This window comes from Chiloscyllium punctatum, chromosome 11, assembly GCF_047496795.1.
Source record: "Chiloscyllium punctatum isolate Juve2018m chromosome 11, sChiPun1.3, whole genome shotgun sequence".
Taxonomy (NCBI): Eukaryota; Metazoa; Chordata; class Chondrichthyes; order Orectolobiformes; family Hemiscylliidae; genus Chiloscyllium; species Chiloscyllium punctatum.
This window is the reverse complement of record NC_092749.1, coordinates 98,490,022-98,512,550: the sequence shown is the minus strand read 5'-3', so window position 1 is coordinate 98,512,550 and position 22,529 is coordinate 98,490,022. Positions and strand designations below refer to the sequence as shown.

Here is a 22,529-nt window from a genome sequence, read left to right as displayed (position 1 = left end):
GATACCCAACATGAGCAAAACCAATGTAGTGTACAAAATCCCATGCAAGGACTGCACAAAACACTACATCGGACAAACAGGAAGACAGCTAACGATCCGCATCCATGAACACCAACTAGCCACGAAACGACATGACCAGCTATCCTTAGTAGCCACACACACAGACGACAAGCAACATGAATTCGACTGGGACAACACTACTATTATAGTACAAGCCAAACAGAGAACAGCCAGGGAATTCCTAGAGGCATGGCACTCATCCACAGATTCAATCAATAAGCACATCGACCTGGACCCAACATATCGGCCACTGCAACGGACAGCTGGAACTGACAACCGGAAGCGACAGATTCAAACCACTACAAATGCCAGAGGAAAGATCACAGAAGTGCTTCACAGGAGGCTCCCAAGCACTGAGGATGTCACCTAGACAGGGGACGAAACATCTGCAACACAAATTCCCAGCTCGGTGTACAGGACCACAACAACGAGCACGCGAGCTACAAATCTTCTCCCAAACTTTGAACAGCATTGATCTTATTGAACGGAGGAACAGATTTGAAGAGCTGAGTTATCTATTTCTCCTCCTGATTTGTACCCACTTGTATGGCGTGGTGATCTGCGAAGACCTGGACTCCTGGCCCAGTTCCTTTCCCTGTTTTACAAAAAAACGACAAGGAGGTATCGGGCGAGATGAAAGAAAAATATATAAGAAAGTTGGTGTGTTACTCAGGACGTTACAGTGTATTTTGGAACATGTGATGTCAGAGGCTCCTATATTCTTGCTCCAAATGTGGCTGATTCGGGAATCCTCCCCACTGTTAAACCACCTCCCATTCGTGTGTGTTGGGTGGAATTCCAAGTCTATACTCAACTTGCTTGCCCACATTATGAGTGTACCTTCCTTCTATGGCCATCAGGTCTTGGGGTGGGATCTGAACCTGGAGCTTCTGCTCAGAGATAGGGGCACTACCCACTGCAGCACGAGACCTGTTTCTTAAGAATGACGGTAGATTGGAAATTAGAACAACTGAAGCTATTCTTCTCAAGAAAAGAATGTAGAATGAGGTTTATTGTCACATGTACTCAAGTTACAGAACAACAGGAGTCCAGTAAAGGTGTACCATCTCACCAACACACAGTACCGGCTGAGGTCCAAAGTACCCAGGTACAAAAAAAATAGAAAAATAAAGTTACTCTAAATTACAGATATACATAAAGTTAGAAAGATAACGAATAAAGCTGAAATGATAGACATTCCAGTCTTTCTATAAGGGCTTCTATGTGGTCTGACCAACCAGTGGCCCACCTTCATTCCTGGCCCACTGACCACTGTCCCCCATTCCTCTCCCGGCCTGTCCCCATTCCTCTCCTGACCGTCCCCATTCCTCTCCGGATCGTCCCCATTCCTCTCCCAGCCTGTCCCCATTCCTCTCCGGCCTGTCCCCATTCCTCTCCGGGCCATCCCCATTCCTCTCCCAGCCTGTCCCCATTCCTCTCCGGCCTGTCCCCATTCCTCTCCGGCCTGTCCCCATTCCTCTCCGGCCTGTCCCCATTCCTCTCCGGCCTGTCCCCATTCCTCTCCAGCCCATCCCCATTCCTCTCCCAGCCAGTCCCCATTCCTCTCTGGTCTGTCCCCATTCCTCTCCGGGCCATCCCCATTCCTCTCCCGGCCTGTCCCCGTTCCTCTCCAGGCCGTCCCCATTCCTCTCCGGACCATCCCCATTCCTCTCCAGGCCGTCCCCATTCCTCTCCAGGCCAACCCATTCCTCTCCGGCCCATCCCTATTCCTCTCTGGGTCACCCCCATTCCTCTCCGGGTCGCCCCCATTCCTCTCTGGCCTGTCCCCATTCCTCTGTGGACCGCTGTCAGTCCCCTCTCCAATCCAGGCCCTTCCCACCCCGGCCTAATGGAGAGGGCTGAGAGGTGATCTTTGGGAGGTGATATTTGAAATGGTAAAATCGTTTGATTCAGTGGGTTGTAGAGAACCATTTTCAGTTTTGGGGAGTCCCGTTCTCGGGCCCATCAGTGGAAGATAACCACTAATAAACCCAATAAAAAATTCAGGACGAATGTCTTTATCCAGAAAGTAGCTGGAATTTGGAGTCACCAAACTCCCAGGTGGTAAGGCCAGGCAGTCCTTATTTCCTGGAGCAAGGCCAGCTCCTGAACTGAAGCTGTCTACTCTCGGTCTAAACCAAATCTGGAGGTGTTGCTGGGCTCGGTGCAGCCAATGTGTTATCTCACTGTGAGGTCTGGAGATACTTTGGTGCTTTGGAAAAGAAAAAAAGATTTGTTCCTTTTTAAATCATTGAGTAAGCTACTGGTTTAGAAGGTGCCTGAGAGACGCAGTTGTTCAAGGCAAAATGTCAGGCCTGCTCTGAATGTATTAGATCAACACTGCCCAAAGGTGGGTTCGTGACAATGAGTACGAATAAAGTGTGGTTCTGGCACATTTTCGCAGGTGTGTGACCCAGTGGCAGGACTATCAGGAGGCCAGGCAGCAGGTCATTGCTCTGATGAACCAAGCGGAAACGAGGTTGTCGGAATTCTCTTCAGCCAAAGCAGCAACTAGCCATGAAAGTGAAGAAAAGCTGACTCAACACAAGGTCAGTACGGCAAGAGATAAGCTAACAATGTTAATTAACTCACATCACAACCCAGCTCACATCTATAACTAGCTCACATCACTAACCAGTGGGCAAGATTAACTTGCCCACATCTATAACTAGCACACATCAGTAACCAGTGGGTAAGATTCACCTGCTCACATCTATAACTAGCTCACATCAGTAACCAGTGGGTAAGATTAACTTGCTCACATCTATAACTAGTGCACGTCACTAACCAGTGGGTAAGATTCACCTGCTTACATCTTTAACTAGCTCACCTCACAAACCAGTTGCTGAGATTCACCTGCTCACATCTATAACTAGCTCACATCACTAACCAGTGGGAAAGATTAACTTGCTCACATCTATAACTAACGCACGTCACTAACCAGTGGGTAAGATTCACTTGCTCACATCTATAACTAGCTCACATCTATAACTAGCTCACATCACTAACCAGTGGGTAAGATTCACCTTCTCACATCTATAACTAGCTCACATCTATAACTAGCGCACGTCACTAACCAGTGGGTAAGATTCACCTGCTCACATCTATAACTAGATCACATCACTAACAAGTGGGTAAGATTCACCTGCTCACATCTATAAATAGCTTTCATCAATAACTAGCTCACATTACTAACCAGTGGGTAAGATTCACCTGCTTACATCTTTAACTAGCTCACCTCACAAACCAGTTGCTGAGATTCACCTGCTCACATCTATAACTAGCTCACATCACTAACCAGTGGGAAAGATTAACTAGCTCACATCTATAACTAGCGCACGTCACTAACCAGTGGGTAAGATTCACTTGCTCACATCTATAACTAGCTCACATCTATAACTAGCTCACATCACTAACCAGTGGGTAAGATTCACCTTCTCACATCTATAACTAGCTCACATCTATAACTAGCGCACGTCACTAACCAGTGGGTAAGATTCACCTTCTCACATCTATGCGGCAAACGTGAGGACTGCAGATGCTGGAAATCCGAATCAAGATCAGTGTGGTGCTGGAAAAACCCAGCAGGTCAGGCAGCATCCGAGGAGTAGGAAAATCGACGTTTCGGGCAATTGCCAATTTTGCTCACATCATGTCATGTCAGTAACCAGTCGACAAAATTAACTCGCCCATGACAATAAGTAACTCACATCAATAACTAACTCACGTCATTAACTAGCTCATTACATGACTTGCTCACATTGGTATTCTAACTTACATTGATAAGTGTATCACAGCAATAACTGGCTCATTTCAATGACCCATTAACTTCAATAACCAGACCACTGCAATAACCAGTGCTCAACAATAAGCAATATTAACTCACTTATGTCAATAACTAGCTTACATCAACAAATAACTCACCAATAACTAAGTAGCATTAATGACTAACACACCAACACTTTGTTCAATAACATAATAAATCACTGAAATAACAAGCTTATAATATACTCTATATTTAGTCTTTGGAGTGACTCTTCCATCCCTTCTCTGCATTGATGACCTTTCCCCTTACCCGAGGCAAGGTTAATCTCTCCATCAGTCATCTCTCTTTCTCGAGAGCAGCTGGATAGTTCTCTGGGATGACTGTGACTTATATCTAGGTGAAGGTGAGTACTGCAGATGCTGGAGATTAGAGTCAAGAGTGTGGTGCTGGAGAAGCACAGCTGGTCAAACAGCATCTGAGAAGCAGGAGAGTTGGCGTTGAGCGTCATTCCTGATGAAGGGCTTTTGCCTGAAACATCGACCCTCCTGCTCCTCAGATGCTGCCTGACCTGCTGTGCTTTTCCAGCTCCACACTCTCGACTGTGACTTTTATCTATCAAGTAAAGGTGAAAGAATTGGACTAATTTATTGATAAGGAATAAAGCTGGCTGTGGAGGACAGATGGCCTAACAGAGCTGATGAAAATTATAAAAGGTTTTCATAGGTTGATTGCAGAGACTGCATTTCCACTTGTGGGGCTGAGCATAACTAGAAGCCATCTATATGATGACAGTCAACAAGAAATCCAAAAAGGAATTCAGAAGAGACTTCTTTACCTCGAGAAGTGAAAGTGTAAAACTCACTGCCATAGGGAGTAGTTGAGATGAATAGAATCGTAGAATCATTGAGTTTTTACAGCAGGGAGACAGGCCATTTGGCCCATCATTTTTGTGCTGATCCTCAAACATCCATCTATTCTCATCCTCTTTTACCGATCTTGGCCTGTAATCTTGTACTCTGTGACATTTCAAGTGCTCATCTAAATGCTTCTTAAATGTCTTTAAGGTTCCTGCTCCTACCATCCTTTCAGACAGTGAGTTCCAGTTGCCCACAACCTTCAAAGTGGAAGCATTTTCCTCAATTTCCATCTAAACCTCCTGCTCCTTACCTTAAAACTGTGCCTTCTGGATAATGTTTCTCCCTAACTACTCTGTATATGCCCCTCATAATTTGGTACCCCTCAATCAGATGCCCCCTGAACCTTCTCTGCACTAAAGTAAACAGCTCCAGCCTATCCAGTCTCTCTTTATAGCTGAGTATCTCCAGGCCAGGCAACATCCTGGTGAATCTCCTCCATCAGCCCTCCCTCAACGATATAGATGAACTCAAGATGTGACCAAATAAGGGAAAAGGGTTATGATGATGGATAAGGAAAGATGGGAGGAGATTTACGCAGAGCATAAACACTGCCTTGGACTGGTTAGGCTGAATGGCCTGTTTCCAGTCTATATATCCTGGACGGCACGGTGGCTCAGTGGTTAGCACTGCTGCCTCGGAGCACCAGCGATCTGGGTTCAATTCCAGCGAAGGGCAACTGTCTGTGTGGAGTTTGTACATTCTCCCCGTGTCTGTGTGAGTTTCCTCCGGGTGCTCTGGTTTCCTCCCACAATCCAAAGATGTGCAGGTTCGATGGATTGGCCAGGCTAAATTACCCGTAGTGTTCAGGGATGTGTGGGCTAGGTGGATTAGCCATGGGAAATGCAGGGTTAGGGTCAGGGTCTGGATGGGATGTTCCTCAGAGGGTCGGGATGGGTCGAATGGCCTGCTTTCACAGTGTAGGGTTTATACGATATCGTAAGTTGTTATGGGTGTGTTGGTATATCACGTTTTAGTTTACTCCTGTTCACTTTGCCGGTATTTCTCTCCCCTGCAGTCTTTGCTGTCAGTGGTGAACTCCTTCCATGAAAAGATCACTGCCCTGGAGGAACAGGCTTCCCATCTCGAGAGTCTGGGCAACGATGCCAGCAAGGCCACCATCAGCAGATCCATGACCACGGTGTGGCAGCGCTGGACTCGACTCCGCACTGTCGCCCGCGAGCAGGAGAAGATGCTGGAAGAGGCGGCGAGAGGCTGGAAAAACCTCACCGACAAGGTACGGGGCACAGTGACGGGTGTTCCGGAAGGTTCCGCGGGTGCTGGAAAGTTTCTGTGGAAGCAGGGAGTGCTGGAAATGCTCAGCAGGGCGGGGGAGGGAGTTGGTGCTTGAGGGTGGGAACGTTTCATCAGAACTGGAAGACGTTTGAAACGGACGGGGAGAAATCTGTTTAGCTAAAGCGGTGCAGGTAGCAGAGCCCACTGCATCACCTGCCCCTGGGGAATCGAGCTAATTCTACATACACGTGGCGCAGCCAGAACAAATCTCCCCCTCAAAGAGTTTGTAAGTAATTCGCAGAGCTGGAGGAAAATGGTGAGAGTGGGAGAGAACAACATGAGCATCCATGACAGGGCGGAGGCTGGCAGGGATCAAATGACCAAAGTCACACAGTGTCAGACAAAAAGGGGGTTAATCTTGAAGCAAGTGAGGAAGTGAAAGGTGAACTGGGGGAGGTGTATAAATAGTTGCAAAAGAACATGACGGGGAATATGGAAAATCTAGTTTGAAGAAAACGGCAGTGATCCTTGCCACCCCATCACAGATCTTCCCCTTTGTTCCTCACTTCCCACCTCCTTAACCTGCTTTGGCATTTGCCCAACAATTCTCTATCCCTTAATGTCTTCTGGTTCCAATGGAATCTCTTTGGCCTGATATGAAACTCAGTGCCTCTCTTCCACAAACACTGCATTACCTACTGACCCCTTCCCTTTTACCACCAGTTTGGCCAAAAGTGCATCCTTCTAAATAAGTGTCAAGTTAACGTACATGACACAAGGTCAGAAGGCATCACAAACCATTTGTAGCACTTGTACTCTTATCGATTCACCAACGATTACATTTTCCTCAGTGGGACCATTTTTATATCGAATTCAAAGGCTCAAAGAGGTGTCCCAATGGTTTTAAGTACAAATGGTTCTTGGTCTATTTATGATGTAGTCAAATAGGGCCGGGGGGGGGTGGTGGTAAGTGGTAAATGATCAAAAACAAAGGAAGAAATGGGTTTTTGTCATAGCGCTTGGACAGAATTCTGGGAGGAGTGGCAGAATGGAAAAGCGAGATGCTTAACAGTTAGGATTCTGGGTTAGAATGGTGCCAAATGCAGGACGTTAAGATAATGATGGTCCTTTCAACTGAACCCAGCTCATCTGTGTGGACAGAGCTCCAACAGTGTCCTGTCCACCAGAAGCTTCAGTGTTCCCTGACTTTTCAATCACATCGTTGAGAAATCTACTCCATGTGCAGGCCAATTATTTCTGATTCAGAAACAAGTTTGCACTTTGACTTGCTGGAGCTTGTGTCTCCTTGTTCTATTTTTATGGTGTAATTTCAAATTCTGCTCCTACTTTACCTATTCCCTAACAATTTCTCTCCCTTAAGTTCTAGCTGGCTCAGTGGTTAGCACTGCTGCCTCACAGCGCCAGGGACCCAGGTTTGATTCCAGCCTCGGGCGATTATCTGTGTGGAGCTTGCACACTTTCCCCGTGTCTGTGTGGGTTTCCTCCTAGTCTGGTTTCCTCCCACAATCCAAGGATGCGCAGGTTAGGGTGAATTGGCCGTGCTAAATTGCCCATAATATTTAGGGATGTGCAGATTAGGTGCATTAGTCTGAGGTAAATGTAGAGTAATTGGGGAATGGGTCTGAGTGGGATACTCTTTGGAGGGCCAGTGTGGCCTCGTTGGGTCAAAGGGCCTGTTTCCACATTGTAGGGATTCTATGATTCTGGTTAATTGACCCCTTTCGAAGTTATAAAGTCCACATTTCCTCTCACAGTCCTGTGGTTCGATGCTTACTGCGCCATAAACAATTGGTTCAATCAGGGCCAATTGGACGAACAGCCCTCCATCTCTTTCAATTCCACTCTGCACTCACAAGTGATCCATAAGGGAATCCAGGCTTAGAGAGAAAAGGCAAGAAAGTGGAGTTGAGAATGATCCCATTGAATGGTGGAGTAGACCTGATGAGCTGGTGGCCTCAATGTGGTCTCAAAGACTTATGGTTATATGCTAAGTGAAAACTAATAACAGTTGGCGATATAATAAAACACTCCTCATACTATTGAGGACCCACACAGGATTCCTATGGAGCCTCCCTGTGTAACTCAGTCACAATCCTGTTTTAGTGGCCTGCTCTAACATTGTTCTTATGTTTGGTGTTTTACACAAGCTTGGAATCAGGATCATTTCTTGATGATTTCCCAGGAAACCTCAACAACCCCATTTTCCCAGCAACGTAACTCTCACTTCAGAAGTTAATTCACAAGGTGGGAGATGGGGTTAGGATTGCATGGTGGACCAGGTTTGAGGGGCTGAATGGTCTTCTCCTGATCTTAGCTTCTCCCTCTGCCTCTCACTCCTTTGCAGCACGGAGATGGAGATATGGGGATTTGGTGTTGGGGGAGGGTATACATGTTTACTGTTGCTATGGGGAGTTGTTCTCATGTATCTCCATGGTGGTCCTCAGATCGAGACCACGACCGTGGTGGTGGACCAGTTGCAGGATCGACTCCCCGACAGCTCAGTTGAAAAGGCGAGGAAGACCGAGCTGCTGGAGCTCCTGGAGTACCACGACGCTTTCGCCCAGGAGGTGGAACGGGAGCAGTCCACTTTGACCGTTCTTCGACAGCAAGCCTTAAACATGCTCCGTGACGTGGCTCTGCCTTCCATCTCTGTCGAGGACCTGCCTGTAATGCATGAGATCAAGGCCATGCAGGACAGATACGACAAGTAAGTGGATTGGCTGGGCTTCGACGGTTGAGCCTCGACCTAAGCGCAGCTGCCTCCCTGAATCGAGTTGTGTAAATGAATGACTTATCAGTGAGTAGTCCCGAAAATGCTTCCTTAGTAAGGATAGTTACTGCAAGGTGACTTCCAAAGAAAACTTAATGGATGATGAAGCATTAATGAGGTCCAGCCGTTTACCAAGGTCCCAACACTTTGTTCTCATTTGGAGTGTCCAGTTGATTTCAGGGCCTTCGCTTCCAAAGGAATCCACTCTGCGTGTTGTGTGGTGAAGCCTTGTCAAGTCTCAGGCTGAAACTTGTCTTCATTTCACTCCTTCTCCCCCTCCAGTCACAATGCCATTTTCCAGATCTTCCTCTTCCATTCTATGTCCTGAAGTGAAAGTGCAACTTACGTTGTTGGTCTGGTGGAGGTGGAGACGTCTGTCAGTGTGATTGTGCGAGCAGTTCAGATGTCCACTCATTGTGAGCACACGTTTCCCATCCTGCCTTGCAGTGAGTAATACACGCACAATGTGTCCATCTGGAGTCCTGTTCTCCATCACTGTCGCCCATTACAAAATTCCCAGCATTTAACTCCAACCGAGACACTATGCCTTGTGTCTCCTGTTTGTTTCCTACCAATAGGTGCCTCAAGGAGGCAAGGGCTACTCATATATAGCTGAAGGCTTTTAGGGATGATCAGATTTGTGTTAATTGACTCAGTATCTTATCTGGTGCTGTTGTTACTGAATAATTGAATTGACCTGCTGTTTATGTTATTACATGTCATTACCTGATGGCACAGCCACTCCAGCACATCTTCGGTTGTGGAAACCTCTCACCGAGGTCCATGTAGCCTAACATTGGAAACTAACATTGGGGTGGCACAGTGGCTCAGCAGTTAGCATTGCTGCCTCACAGCGCCAGGGACCCAGGTTCAATTCCAGCCTCTGGCGACTGTCTGTGTGGAGTTTGCACATTCTCCCTGTGTCTGCGGGGGGTTTCCCCCAGGTGCTCTGGTTTCCTCCCACAGTCCAAAGATGTGCGGGTCAGGTGAATTGGCCAGGCTAAATTGCCCATTGTACTAGGTGCATTAGTCAGTGGGAAATGTAGGGGAATGGGACTGGGTGGGTTGCAATTAGGAGGGTCAGTGTGGACTTGTTGGGCACACTATAGGGAATCTAATCTAAATTCCTAACTCTTTGTGAGAAATAATTTCTTCTGGATTTTGCCTTTGATCTCCCAGTTATTGCCCGTAGAGTTAGGTGCATTAGTTAGGGACAATGGGTTTGGGTGGGTTGCTCTTTGGAGGGTTGGTGTGGACTAGTTGGGCCGAAGGGCCTGTTTCCACATTGTAGAGAATCTAATCTAACTCCAAGCACATGCCTCAATTTGTGGTTCCCTCTTGATTTTCTCTCCCATTTCCTCCAGGTTTTTGTTCCATCGGTGTAGAAATTGCAAGGAGGCAGTTTGGCCCATTGAACCTATGCATATGCTACCTCTTCAGCTAATGCTCTCTACTCTAAGTTCACATTCCCAAAATCTTGCCCCAGAGTGTTTTATATTCACCTTCTACTGGACCGTGTCCAATTCCTTTTAAGGGATGTTTCAGCCCTTTTAGTTGAGGCAACTTTCTTTCGGTGTGGACTTGTGGGGCCAAATGGCCTGTTTCCACACTGAGATTCTATGACTATGGGTGGTATGGCAGCTCGGTGGTTAGCACTGCCGCCTCACAGTATCAGGGAACCAGGTTCAATTCCCGCCTTGGGCAACTGTCTGTCTGGCGTTTGCACATTCTCCCTGTGTCTGTGTGGGTTTCCTCCGGGTGCTCTGGTTTCCTCCCACAGTCCAAAGATGTGCGGGTCAGGTGAATTGGCCATGCTAAATTGCCCATAGTACTAGGTGCATTAGTCAGTGGGAAATGTAGGGGAATGGGACTGGGTAGGTTGCTCTTAGGAGGGTCGGTGTGGACTTGTTGTGCACACTGTAGGGAATCTGAACTAAATTCCTAACTCTTTGTGAGAAATAATTTCTTCTGGATTTTGCCTTTGACCTCCCAGTCGTGCCTTCTCATCAATTTACTGACCAGATGCTGTTCACTGTTTATCTCCCAGGACCTTGCCTTCGGCCTACAGTACCTCATCTGTTTGGCTGGGTTTGTATGAGGCTGGGCATCCAGTGACCGCAGACCTCAACTAAGGGGGGGCATCACCCCATCCGGGATCCCTCCAACAGCCAATGTGATGTGTCACGAGATGCTCTGTGTCAGTGGTACTGATCAGGGAGTAAATGTTGAGTCTGGTCAGACCTTCTGATGTTACGTTCAGTGGGTGAACTACAGTTGAACACTTCCTGTAGGTAGTTACATGATCGTGTCTGAGTTGTATCAGATTTTTCAAGTGAATTGCACTTTTTCTGACAGGAGGGTTTTGGTCCATGGGCTCAGATTGGTCAAAGTTAATATTGAGAAATGTCTCTGTTCAATTGAAGTGTGCGGCAGAAGATAAGGAAGAGTAAGAAGATGGTCCAGCAGGAGTTAAAGGAGCGGGAAGAGGTGGAGAGTGAGTTAAATGCTGTCAGACAGTGGCTCCACGAGACAAGAGAGTATCTGCTGAACCCTACTTCGGATGCAGTTACAGAGCTTCGAGAGCTGAAGGTATTTACAGTAAGCAATAGCTGCAGTTACTTGGAAAGAAATACACTTATGTTGTCAAAAAGAGAGGGACCTTGCTGACGCTTTATGCCTCGCACTCATCAGGACCAATGCAAGAATGCCAAAATTTTCGTGAGCTCAAAATCTCCCCAGAACACATTGCAGCCAGCAGAATCCACCCAAAGTAGGCTAGCCACAGGAAAGGAGCTCGAACGACCGGTAACTCCATGCCTACTAGGGTGGTGGAAGCAAAGATAATAGACCATTTCAGAAAGAAATTAGTGGGGAACTTGCTGGAAGGTAACTTGAAGAGTAATACCGATATAAAAAGGGGATTAGGATAGAACGTAGAACTGTACGGCACAGAAAGGGCTCTTTCGGTCTCGCTGTTGTGCGAACATGACGCCAAATTAAACAAATCCCTTCTGCTTGCCCTTAGTTCATATCCCTCCATCCCTTGCATATCCATTTGCTTGTCCCAACGTCCCTTAAATGCCCCTATTGTATCTGCCTCCACCAACACCCCTGGCAGCATGCTCCAGGCTCCTAACACTCCCTGGGTTAAAAAAACACTTGCCCCTCATATCTCCTTTGAACTTTCCCCTTAAATGCGTGCCCTCCCCCCCCCCTCAGTTTTAGACATTGCAACTCTGGGAAAAAGATTCTGACCATCAACCCTCTCGATGCATCTCATCGTTTTATAGACTTCTATCAAGTCTTCCTTCAGTCTCCACCTCTCTAGAGAAAACAATCAGTGTTTTTCGAGTTAAGGATTGAAAGTATTACCCCACAGAGAGATGGCATGGGCGAAATTCTGTGTCACTTTAACTCTGTGACAAGCTGTAGCCAATTTGCACACACCCAGTTCCCATAGACAGCAATGCGCTTATGACTAAATCCTCTACTTTCCTGATGTGGATAGAGAGGTCAGTATTGGCCAGGGTCTATAAAATCATGAGTGGCACAGAGAAAGTAGCTAGCCAATAGCTTTTCTCCGTGGTAGGGGAGTCTAAAACTAGAGGGCATAGGTTTGTGCTGAGAGGGGAAGAGATACAAAAGGGTCCAGAGGGGACAGTTTCTTCACACAGAGGGTGGTGAGTGTGTTACAAAATTGTACTCACCTCCACCACTACCTGGTTTCTTCCTCTAACCTATCTTTTACCTTCTCTTCGATAATACTACCCCGATAAAACTCCCAATTAAAATTTACAAAGCCACCCTTCTTATCTCCAAACCAAGCAGCTTTCGTTCTTCTATTCCGATCTTTCTGTGTCTTCTTCTTCTTCGGAATTTCTGAATCACAGGTTACTGATCTAAAAGGTATTGTTAAGAGAGCTATTTTTCAAGCAGTCTGTTTACATGCAGGGCTTGGCAGCTCTCTTCTCAACTGTTCAATTTTCCCCAGTCTTATATCCACCAAAGCATCGGATTGTGTCATTGGCTTTTAAGATTGTCAGTATACTCAACTCAAATTGGATTGGAGTTTGATATTTTTTGGGGTATAATTTAAACTGATTGGCCAAATTCAAATTTATGTTTTTTGTCTCATAGCAACTCAGCGAGTGCTGTTTGTTCTGAATCAAATGTTACTTCATAAATTCTCCAGCACTGAGTGTATTTGCCAAGTCCTTCACTCTCTTGAAGGTACACCCGCATCTTCATAACAGTGATGCACAAAAGGCCAGAAATGGAGGAGGGTATTTCACTTATTCTTGTGATGTGGGCATCGCTGGCAAGGCCAGCATTTCTTACCCACCCATAATTACCCTTCAGCAGATGCTGATGAACACCTTGTAACTGAACAGCTTAGTTAGGCCAGTCTAGAGTCAATGGCGTTGCTGTGTGTGGGGAGTTACATGTGATATTAGTGAACCACGTAGGTTTTAATGACAATTTTATTGATTGTTAATGAGATAAGCAAGTTATTATTTAATTAAATATATATATGTTGTGAGTCTTGAACTCATGAATCTAGAGCATTAACATGGCTCTCTGACTTATGAGTCCAGGATCTTGACCACCATGCTACCATGTCCACATGGGTAAGAGAGCAGTCCCAAAGGGTTACGTGGCTGGGGGCAAATCTAGTGCTTGGGAAGAGTGAGATTGTGGAGGGGATTTGAAAACCGGGGATGAGGATTCTACATGGAGGAGGTGATATCGGAAACCAATATAGTGAGGCTGAATCCCTGCCCTCCCCTTCACCTTTTTGATCACTCAGTGTTGAGAAGGGCATTGGTTGTCTCCGACCACTTGGGTCTTCCTGGTGGTGGAATATGAATAAAGATTTCTGCACTCGTTGTTCTTCATTGTGTCCCACATCGGCACGCACACGATATGGGTGCTGGGGAATAAATAAGCACAACTGCTGTTTGGTGGTCATGTTGGAGTTTTTATAAAAGGAGGTTAGAATCTCCTCAGTTGAGGAGTGACTCTAAGCTGGAAAAAAATATAACCAGGAGATTCAGAAAAAAAATGGTCAAGCTGAAAATTTATCCAACTGGATTTGCATCAGGAAGATTTCAATTATAGTAAATGACTTCTGTGACCCTGGACTTTGTCATGTTTACTGACCGACAATGGTATTTTGTCTTTGCTGATTGATTTTCTTCATTTAAATCGAAGGAATTAGGATATCTTTCTGCTGCTAAAATGCAATCTCTTGTGTTTAGGAACTTCACACCGAGGTAGCTGCTCGACATCAGACTGTGGCGCAACTGGGAGATCGACAACGTGATAAATACCTGGAGCTTTACACTATTCTGCCATCCGAGCTCTCGGAACAATTGGCTGAGGTCACCCTGGCCCTTGGAGCCATTGAGGAACAGGTAAAGTTCGAACCCAGTACCATTGGAGGCTTTTCCCCTGGGGGTCACTCCACCACCACATAGTCCTCACTCTTCCCCATGGCCAGTGTACCATTGCAGGAATCGGTCTGGACCACTTTGGGAAACAGCTCTCAAGCCCACAGTCCCTAGAAGGGCAAGGGTAGCAGGCACATGTGAATGCCATTACCTCCAAATCTTCCTCCAAATCATAGAATGTCTCAACTTGGATACACATGGTTATACCTTTTGTGGCCACTGGGTCAACATCCCAAAATTCCGCCCTGCGTCAATGCGAGCGCATTGTCACTCTGTGGATGGCACTGGTTAGGGAAGGAGGTGTACCTTACCACTTCATGGGATAGGCAAGAAATGCTGGCCTTGTCACATCCTGATGCTCACCTCCCAGGGCTGAACGTTAAGGAGCGATTCACAGCTGTTGAGACATTTTGTACAGACAACCACGGGAAATGGTTTGGAGTCCCTTGACTGAGGTACAAGTGTGACAGTCGAACACTCAGAATTCTGAGGAAGAGTCACTCGACCCGAAATGTTAGCCGTGATTTCTCTCCGCAGATGCTGCCAGACCTGCTGAGCTTTTCCAGCAATTTCTGTTTTTTTGTCTCTGATATACAGCATCCACAGTTCTTTAGGTTTTTATTCACAATCTTGTATTTTAGGAAGTACCGATTGTTTAGCCTTCCAGCAGTAGTTAGGGAGCTTGAGAAGACGGTGGTGATGCATAGTGCCCTTCTGAAGGGCAGTGACCGAGATGTTAAAATGTCAACCTTCAGGGATGTCCATACCTCAACAGCAAGTTTTTGAAAAAGGACAATGGGTTCTCACATAATGAAAACACTTCAGTCATTACATTCTCTTCTGATTTAAGTCCTACTTTAACAAAATATAAAAGAACTGTTTTTTTCATTGCATTTTGCCGTCGCTGGATTTTTCCACAGAGAGCTCAGATCACAGAAGTGAGAGCAGAGTTGAGCACTAGTTGCCGACCGGCTTCTCTCCAAGCTGAGTCAAGGCAAGGCTTTGATCTTGGTCAATTGCTCCATACTCTGCTTTCATCATTAGGGCACACCCATTTGCCCCAAAGTTGCTGTCATTTCGGCTCAAGTGTCAGGCGTCCACTGTTTCACTGTCTCCCAAGGACGATTCACTTTGGGTAAAGAGCATACTCCAGCTGGGGGACAAACTGGTGTGATGTTTAACCTGCGATTTCTCCCAATTATCTTCCCCGTTTCTTCATTCCTTCATGGGACACAGGTGTGGCGGGTGAGGTGAGCTTTTGTTACCCGTGCCCGGTGGCCCTTGGAGATGGGTTGGTTTCCCAAGCTCCAGCAGCTCACAGCGTTTTGGCACACTCACAATGCTGTTAGGGACGGCATTCCAAGATTTTGACCCAGTGACAGTGAAGGAGCAGCGATAAAATCTCCCCAGAAATCCAGCATGCGTGGAGATTGGGGATGGAGGGGGGAGGGAGGGGAAGGGGATGGGGGGAGGTGGGGCATGGCACCCATTAGCTAGAAGTGCTGGTTGTCTACGAAATATAATGATGGCTTGGGACATCTTGCCCAATGGTGAATGTTTGTTTTAAAAACGAGTAGCTTTTAAAAACTGCTCATAAAAATCAATATGACTGACTGTGACAGGTGGTTCTGTCCATATCAATAAGGTTAAGTCTTGAACTATCTTTAGAAAAGCAGTGGAACAGGAGTAGGCCATTCGGCCCCTCAAGCTCATTCCACCATTTAATTAATCTGTTGCCTCACTCCATCTACCTGCCTTTGTCCCGTATCCTTTAATATGTTTTGCTTAACAAAAATTTATCTATCTCAGATTTATAATTAACAACTAGTCCAGTAACCACTGCCGTTTGTGGAAGAAAGTTCCAAACCTCCACCAGCCTTTGTGTGTAGAAGTGCTTCCTAACATCTCTCCTGAACGGTCTGGCCCAATTCTCAGACTATGCTCCCTACTTGTTGAATCGCTAACCAGTGGAAATAGTTTCTCTTTACCCTGTCTTGTCCTGTTAACATCTTGAAGACTTTAATCAGAAAAGAGGCCTAATTTGTCTCACCTCTCCTGATAACCTAACCCCTGAAATCCAGGTATCATTCTTGTAAACCTGCATTGTACTCCCTCCAAGACCAATACATCCTTCTTAAGGTGTGGTGTTCAGATCTGGCCACAGTACTCCAAGTGGTACCTAACCAGGGTTTTGCATCACTGCACCTTGCGTAGCGAATCCCTAGATATAAAGGCCAGTATTCCATTAGTTTTCCTGATGATTTTCTGCATTTTAATGATCTTTGCACCTAAACCCCCAAGTCTCTTTGGACATCTACTCTATTTAACTTGGTGCCATCTAGAAAGTTCCCTGATCTATCCTTTATTGGTCCAAATTGGATCATCTCAGACTTGTTTACATTGAAGTCATTTTACATTGAAACAAGTTAATGGTATTTGTTTTTCTCTCAGAACCTGCTTATCCTCTCCTCTTCCCAACACGCTAGTCCAGCCCCACTCTATCCCCATTTTTGGGGAAAAGTTAACACTATTTGCCTGGAAGCCATTTTCCTGATTCGGCTGAGAGTTCCATTTTGTGTCCCCAGCCAGAACTTTGCTGACTCTGCATTCCTTACTATGAGGTCATGTGAAAGGTTGTCCTTATCTTCCTTCTCAAGATAATGTCTCCTCCCTTTGCTGAATGATCAGCGCAGGCTGTAGAACCAGTCAAGCTGACATAGACTTTCCAATTAGTCCCCCTTCCTTCTCTAGTTATTGCCTCTTCATAGTCATTCAGCCAATTAGGGATATCTCTGCTTTAGTGTTAGCAATCTGTGTAACTAGAGCAGGTGGTGATACCACTTGATCTGTCCACTTGTGGAATGCATAACAGTGCTTTAGTTTTGAACTTAATGACTAACCTCTAATTTAGTACCAACTTGTAAGCATGCCAAACTGTGTAATTAACGGTCAGATCCAAGCTGTTTTCTCTCTATAATGCTGTAGTACTCCGATGTGCTTTGGAATAACACCGAGCCACAGTTAGGACGGTGAATTCCCCATGATATGACGTGTAGTAAACTAATCAGTTTGCAAGGTCCGAGTCTGAGAGTTTTCTTCAACGCCCACCATAGCCCTTTCCAGAAAAGACGTTGAGGAGCTCCCAGTTGGAAACCGGGAAGTTAGTTCAGATTGTGTTGACTGCGAGTTGAGACCCTCCTAATGTTAATGTTTGGTGCCCTCTCTGTTCAGGTGAATTTGAAAGAAGGAGAAGCTCAGCAAATGCAGGCAGTGACCCTGGACTTTAAGTGCAGGATGCAGCAGATCTCTGATGAATTGAATGACATCTCCAAAAAGCTGAAGGAGAAAGGAACTGATATTGTACAAGCCAAGATTGAGCACAAGGTAAAACAGGGCCAGTTTATTTCATTTATTTGTTCGTGACACAAGACGCAAATTTTAATGTCTTTACCATATAGCATCTTACAGCACCTTATATTCTACAGCTCCACACACAACAAGGTTCGATGAGCATCCTCAAAACCATACAGCCTGGCTATTGTCTTGCTTCCTCACCTTCAGTACAACAGGTGGTATAATGACTCACAGCATCAGCGAGCCACGTTCGACTCCACCCTCAGGCAACTGCCTGTGTGGTTTTTACACATTCTCCCTGTGTTTGCAAGGGTTTCCTCCGGGTGCTCCGGTTTCCTCCCACTGTTCAAAGATGTGCAGGTTAGGGTGAATTGGCTGTGCTAAATTGGCCCATAGTGTGCCAGGATGTGCAAGCTAGGTGGGTTAGTGGTAAGGTTGCATGGTTCGGGCAAGGGGATGTGTCAGGTGGGATGCTGTTTTGGGGCCGGGTGGGATCGGTGAGGACTTGATGGGCCGAATGGCCTGCTTCCACACTGTAAGCATTCTGTGATTTTGTCCACTCCAGATCATTCATATAAAAAGGTCTGACAGTGCAGTATTCAGTAAGTTCCGAAATGATTCCAGCGTTTCATCCCTGTTCTGTTCATCTGAACCTCCATATCCTGATACCAGAAAGATTCTAGCTCATAAAATGAAGAAAAGCCAACAATTCGGTGAAGGAGCTGCTGCTGTTCAGTCGTTTCCTTCAGAATCATCCTTTTTTTGTATTGAGAATAGTAATGTCCAGTTAAAACTCACTACGTAGATTGCTACTCCCTGGTTAGACATGGTCCTCCCTGTCCTCTCTTGGTGTTACTCCCAGCTAAGCCACAGTTTCCAATTCCCGGCTCTGACCTGGCTCTTTACTGATGACCCTGACCCTGAGTAGACCCAATCCTTCTGAACTATGCCACAGGCAATGTCTGGTGCTACGCCTGAATTCTGGCCGTTAATTGAGGGACTAACCAGCTTTGAAACCTACCCTGGAAGAAGTGAGGCCTGCAGATGCTGGAGATTAGAGTCGAGAGTGTAGTGCTGGAAAAGCACAGCAGGTCAGGCAGCATCCGAGGAGCAGGAAAGTTGACGTTTCAAGCATAAGCCTTTCATCAGGAATGTGATGGTTACTGATGAAGGGCTTATGGTCGAAACGTTGACTCTCCTGCTCCTTGGATGCTGCCTGACCGGTGTGCTTCCCCCAGAACCACACTTTTTGACTTTGAAACATACCCTACGCACTCAGTGATGGTTAAAAGAAGGAAGAACTTGAAATTGTACACCTCAGGGTGCCCCAAAGCAGTTTACAGCCAAAGAAAGGCTTTTTTAAAAATGTTGGCCCTGTTATAATGAGGGCAACACGACAGCCAATTTGCGTACAACAAGATCCTACAAGATAATGACTGGATAATCTATTTTTAAGTGGCATCTCGTTGAGTGATTAACGCTGGCAGGAGAGCAGCAAGAACTCCCCTGCTTTCCATCAAAGTAACTGGATTTTAAATGTGAGATGGTGAACCGAGCCATCAGTTCAATAAACCTTCCACCTGCAACGTGGAAGCTGTTGTGGAGCAGTACTGCACTGACCCGTGCAGAGAGGTCAGCCAGGTCACAGAACACATACAGCATGAACGCAAACCCCTCAGTCCAACACATCCATGCCGACCAAGTTACTCAAACTAAACTAATCGCATTTGTCAGCTTTTGGCCTATATCCCTCTCAACCTTCCCTATTCATGAACCTGAAAATGTGTTGCTGGAAAAGCGCAGCAGGTCAGGCAGCATCCAAGGAGCAGGGGAATCAACGTTTCGGGCATGAGCCCTTCTTCAGGAATCCTTCCGGAAGAAGGGCTCATGCTGGAAACGTCGATTCTCCTGCTCCTTGGATGCTGCCTGACCTGCTGCGCTTTTCCAGCAACACATTTTCAGCTCTGATCTCCAGCATCTGCAGTCCTCACTTTCTCCTCTATTCATGAACCTGTCCAAATGCCTTTTGAATGTTGTAACTGTACCTGCATCTACTACTTCCTCTGCCAATTAATTCCATATATGCACTGCCCTTTGTGAAAATGTTGCCCCTCAGGTCCTTGTAAATCTTGCCCTTCTCACCTTAAACCTGTGCCCTCTAGTTTTGGACTCCCCCACCCAAGGGAAAATACCTTTGCTATTCACCTTATCTGTGCCCCTTATGGTTTAATAAACCTTTATAAAGTCACACCTCGACCTCCTATGCTCCAGTGAAAAAAGTCCTGGCGTATCCAGCCTCTCCTTATAACTCAAAACCTCCGTTTCTGGGAACATCCTGATGAATCCTTTCTGTGCCCTCTCCAATTTAATAGTGTCCTTCCTATAGCAGGGCAACCAGAACTGCACACAGTACTCCAGGAGTGGTCCTGCCAGTGTCCTGTACAACCACAACTTAATCTCCCAACTCCTATACTCAATGCTCTGGGCAATGAAGGCAAGCATGCTTAATTCCTTCTTAGCCACTCTGTCTATACGTGATGCAACTTTCAAAGAACGATGTACCTGATCTGGAGTAAGACCCGAACCCACAAGTATCTGAACCAGAGAGGAGAGAGTACTACCACATGGACAATGGCAGACACAGAAAGCTTGGGCAATATGTCATAGAGTCATAGAGATGTACAGCACGGAAACATACCCTTCGGTTCAATCCATCCATGCCGACCAGATATCCCAACCCAATCTAGTCCCTCCTGCCAACACCTGGCCCATATCCCTCCATACCCTTCCTATTCATATACCCATCCAGATGCCTCTTAACAGTTGCAATTGTACCAGCCTCCACCACTTCCTCTGGCAGCTCATTCCATACACATACCAGCCTCTGTGTGAAAACGTTGTCCCTTAGGTCTCTTTTATATCTTTCCCCTCTCACCCTAAACCTATGCATTCTAGTTCTGGACTCCCCCACCCCAGGGAAAATGCCTTGTCTATTTATCCTATCCATGCCCCACATGATATTCTAAACCTCTATAAGGTCACCCCCTCAGCCTTCGCTCCAGGGAAAACAGCCCTAGCCTGTTCAGCCTCTCCCTGTAGCTCAAATCCTCCAACCCTGGCAACATCCTTGTAAATCTTTCTGAACCCTTTCAAGTTTCGCAACATCCTTCCGATAGGAAGGAGACCAGAATTGCAAGCAATATTCCAACAGTGGCCTAACCAAAGTCCTGTACAGCCGCAACATGACCTCCCAACTCCTGTACTCAATACTCTGACCAATAAAGGAAAGCATACCAAAGGCCTTCTTCACTATCCTATCTACCTGCGACTCCACTTTCAAGGAGCTATGAACCTGCACTCCAAGGTCTCTTTGTTCAGCAACACCCTCTAGGACCTTACCATTAAGGGTATTAGTCCTAATAAGATTTGCTTTCCCAAAACTTGGCACCTCACATTTATCTGAATTAAACTCCATCTGCCGCTTCTCAGCCCATGGCCCATCTGATCAAGATCCTGTTGTAGTCTGAGGTAACCTTCTTCGCTGTACATTACACCTCCAATATTGATTAAATTACTTACAGTGTGGAAACAGGCCCTTCGGCCCAACAAGTCCACACCAAGCTGCAACCCACCCAGATCCATTCCCCTACATTTTTACCCCTGCCCCTAACACTACAGGCAATTTAGCATGGTCAATTCACCTAACCTGCACATTTTTGGACTGTGGGAGGAAACCAGTGCATCCAGAGGAAACCCACGCAGACACAGGGAGAATGTGCAAACTCCACACAGTCAGTCACCTGAGGCGGGGATTGAACCCAGGTCTCTGGCGCTGTGAGGCAGCAGTGCTAACCACCGTGCCGCCCACTATTGGTGTCATCTGCAAGCTTATTAACTTTACCTCTTATGCTCACATCCAAATCATTTATGTATTCTGTACACATCCCAAGTTTAATCTGGGGGAGAGCCATGGAGGTTTGATTGTGAGGCGATTTGGCTTTTGCAGAGACTATGGGACAAGGTGGACAGCTGCAATGTGAAACTTGTGGAACTGGACGCAACAATACAGGATTTCACAGAGCAGAACCCTCATCAGAGCAAGTGTCTGACCGATGGCATGATCAAGCTATCGAGCCTGTATCAGCAGGTCTTCAAGGAGACCGAGTACAGAGCCTCCAAACTTAACAAGGTAAGCAATGTCAACTGTGCACACAGCTCAAAATCTGCCCCCTTCACGTCATCGCAATGCAATTTGTGTTTTCAGAACATTATCGCTTTTAATTCCTGCCTGTCTTTCCCCTGCAATGGAGCTAAAAGGGTTCAATTGTTGCATAGTCTAGGCTTAAATGTGGATGTTTGAGAGGTTCACTTAAGGTGTTTATGATATTTGATTAGGTAAATAGAAATTCCTTCCTCTTGTGGGAGGGTGGTATGGTGGCTCAGTGGTTAGCACTGCTGCCTCACAGCACCAGGGACACAGGTTCGATTCCAGCCTCGGGCATCTGTGTGTGTGGAGTTTGCACATTCATCTTGTGACTGTGTGGGTTTCCTCCGGGTGCTCCAGTTTCCTCCCTCAGTCCAAAGATGTGCAGGTCAGGTGGATTGGCCATGCTAAATTGCCCATAGCGGTAGGGGCGTTAGTCAGAGGGAAATGGATCTGGGTGGGTTACTCATTGGTGTGGACTGGTTGGGCTGAAGGGCCTGTTTCCACACTGTAGGGAATCTAATCTAATCTAATCAGTTGGAGCTGGATCATTCTGGGTGGACATTAGCAAGTACTTTTTCATGTCCAGAGCAGTGGAAATCCAGATCTACCACTGAGTCAATCAATTCAACCACATGAAATGTTCAAAATTGGGACTGATATAATTTTGAATGGTAAGGTTAATAAAGAGATAAGGAACCAAGCCAGGTTATTGTTGAAGTCCAGATCAATCAAGATCTAATTGAATTCAGGA

General features: G+C 46.2%; 1 protein-coding gene across 16 annotated transcripts in view; it reads left to right on the top strand.

Moving 5' to 3' along the window:
• LOC140483251 (nesprin-1-like) overlaps positions 1-22,529 on the top strand; it is a 585,321-nt gene that overhangs the window by 327,967 nt on the left and 234,825 nt on the right. For 10 of the 16 annotated variants that reach the window (XM_072581374.1, XM_072581377.1, XM_072581375.1 and 7 more), the window contains 7 exons: positions 2,465-2,609; positions 5,759-5,977; positions 8,442-8,704; positions 11,191-11,365; positions 14,026-14,181; positions 17,449-17,601; positions 21,578-21,760. In XM_072581374.1, coding sequence (XP_072437475.1) covers positions 2,465-2,609; positions 5,759-5,977; positions 8,442-8,704; positions 11,191-11,365; positions 14,026-14,181; positions 17,449-17,601; positions 21,578-21,760 — 1,294 coding nt within the window. The remainder of the gene's footprint in view (positions 1-2,464; positions 2,610-5,758; positions 5,978-8,441; positions 8,705-11,190; positions 11,366-14,025; positions 14,182-17,448; positions 17,602-21,577; positions 21,761-22,529) is intronic. The other 6 variants (XM_072581386.1, XM_072581388.1, XM_072581379.1 and 3 more) reach the window with 1 other exon arrangement.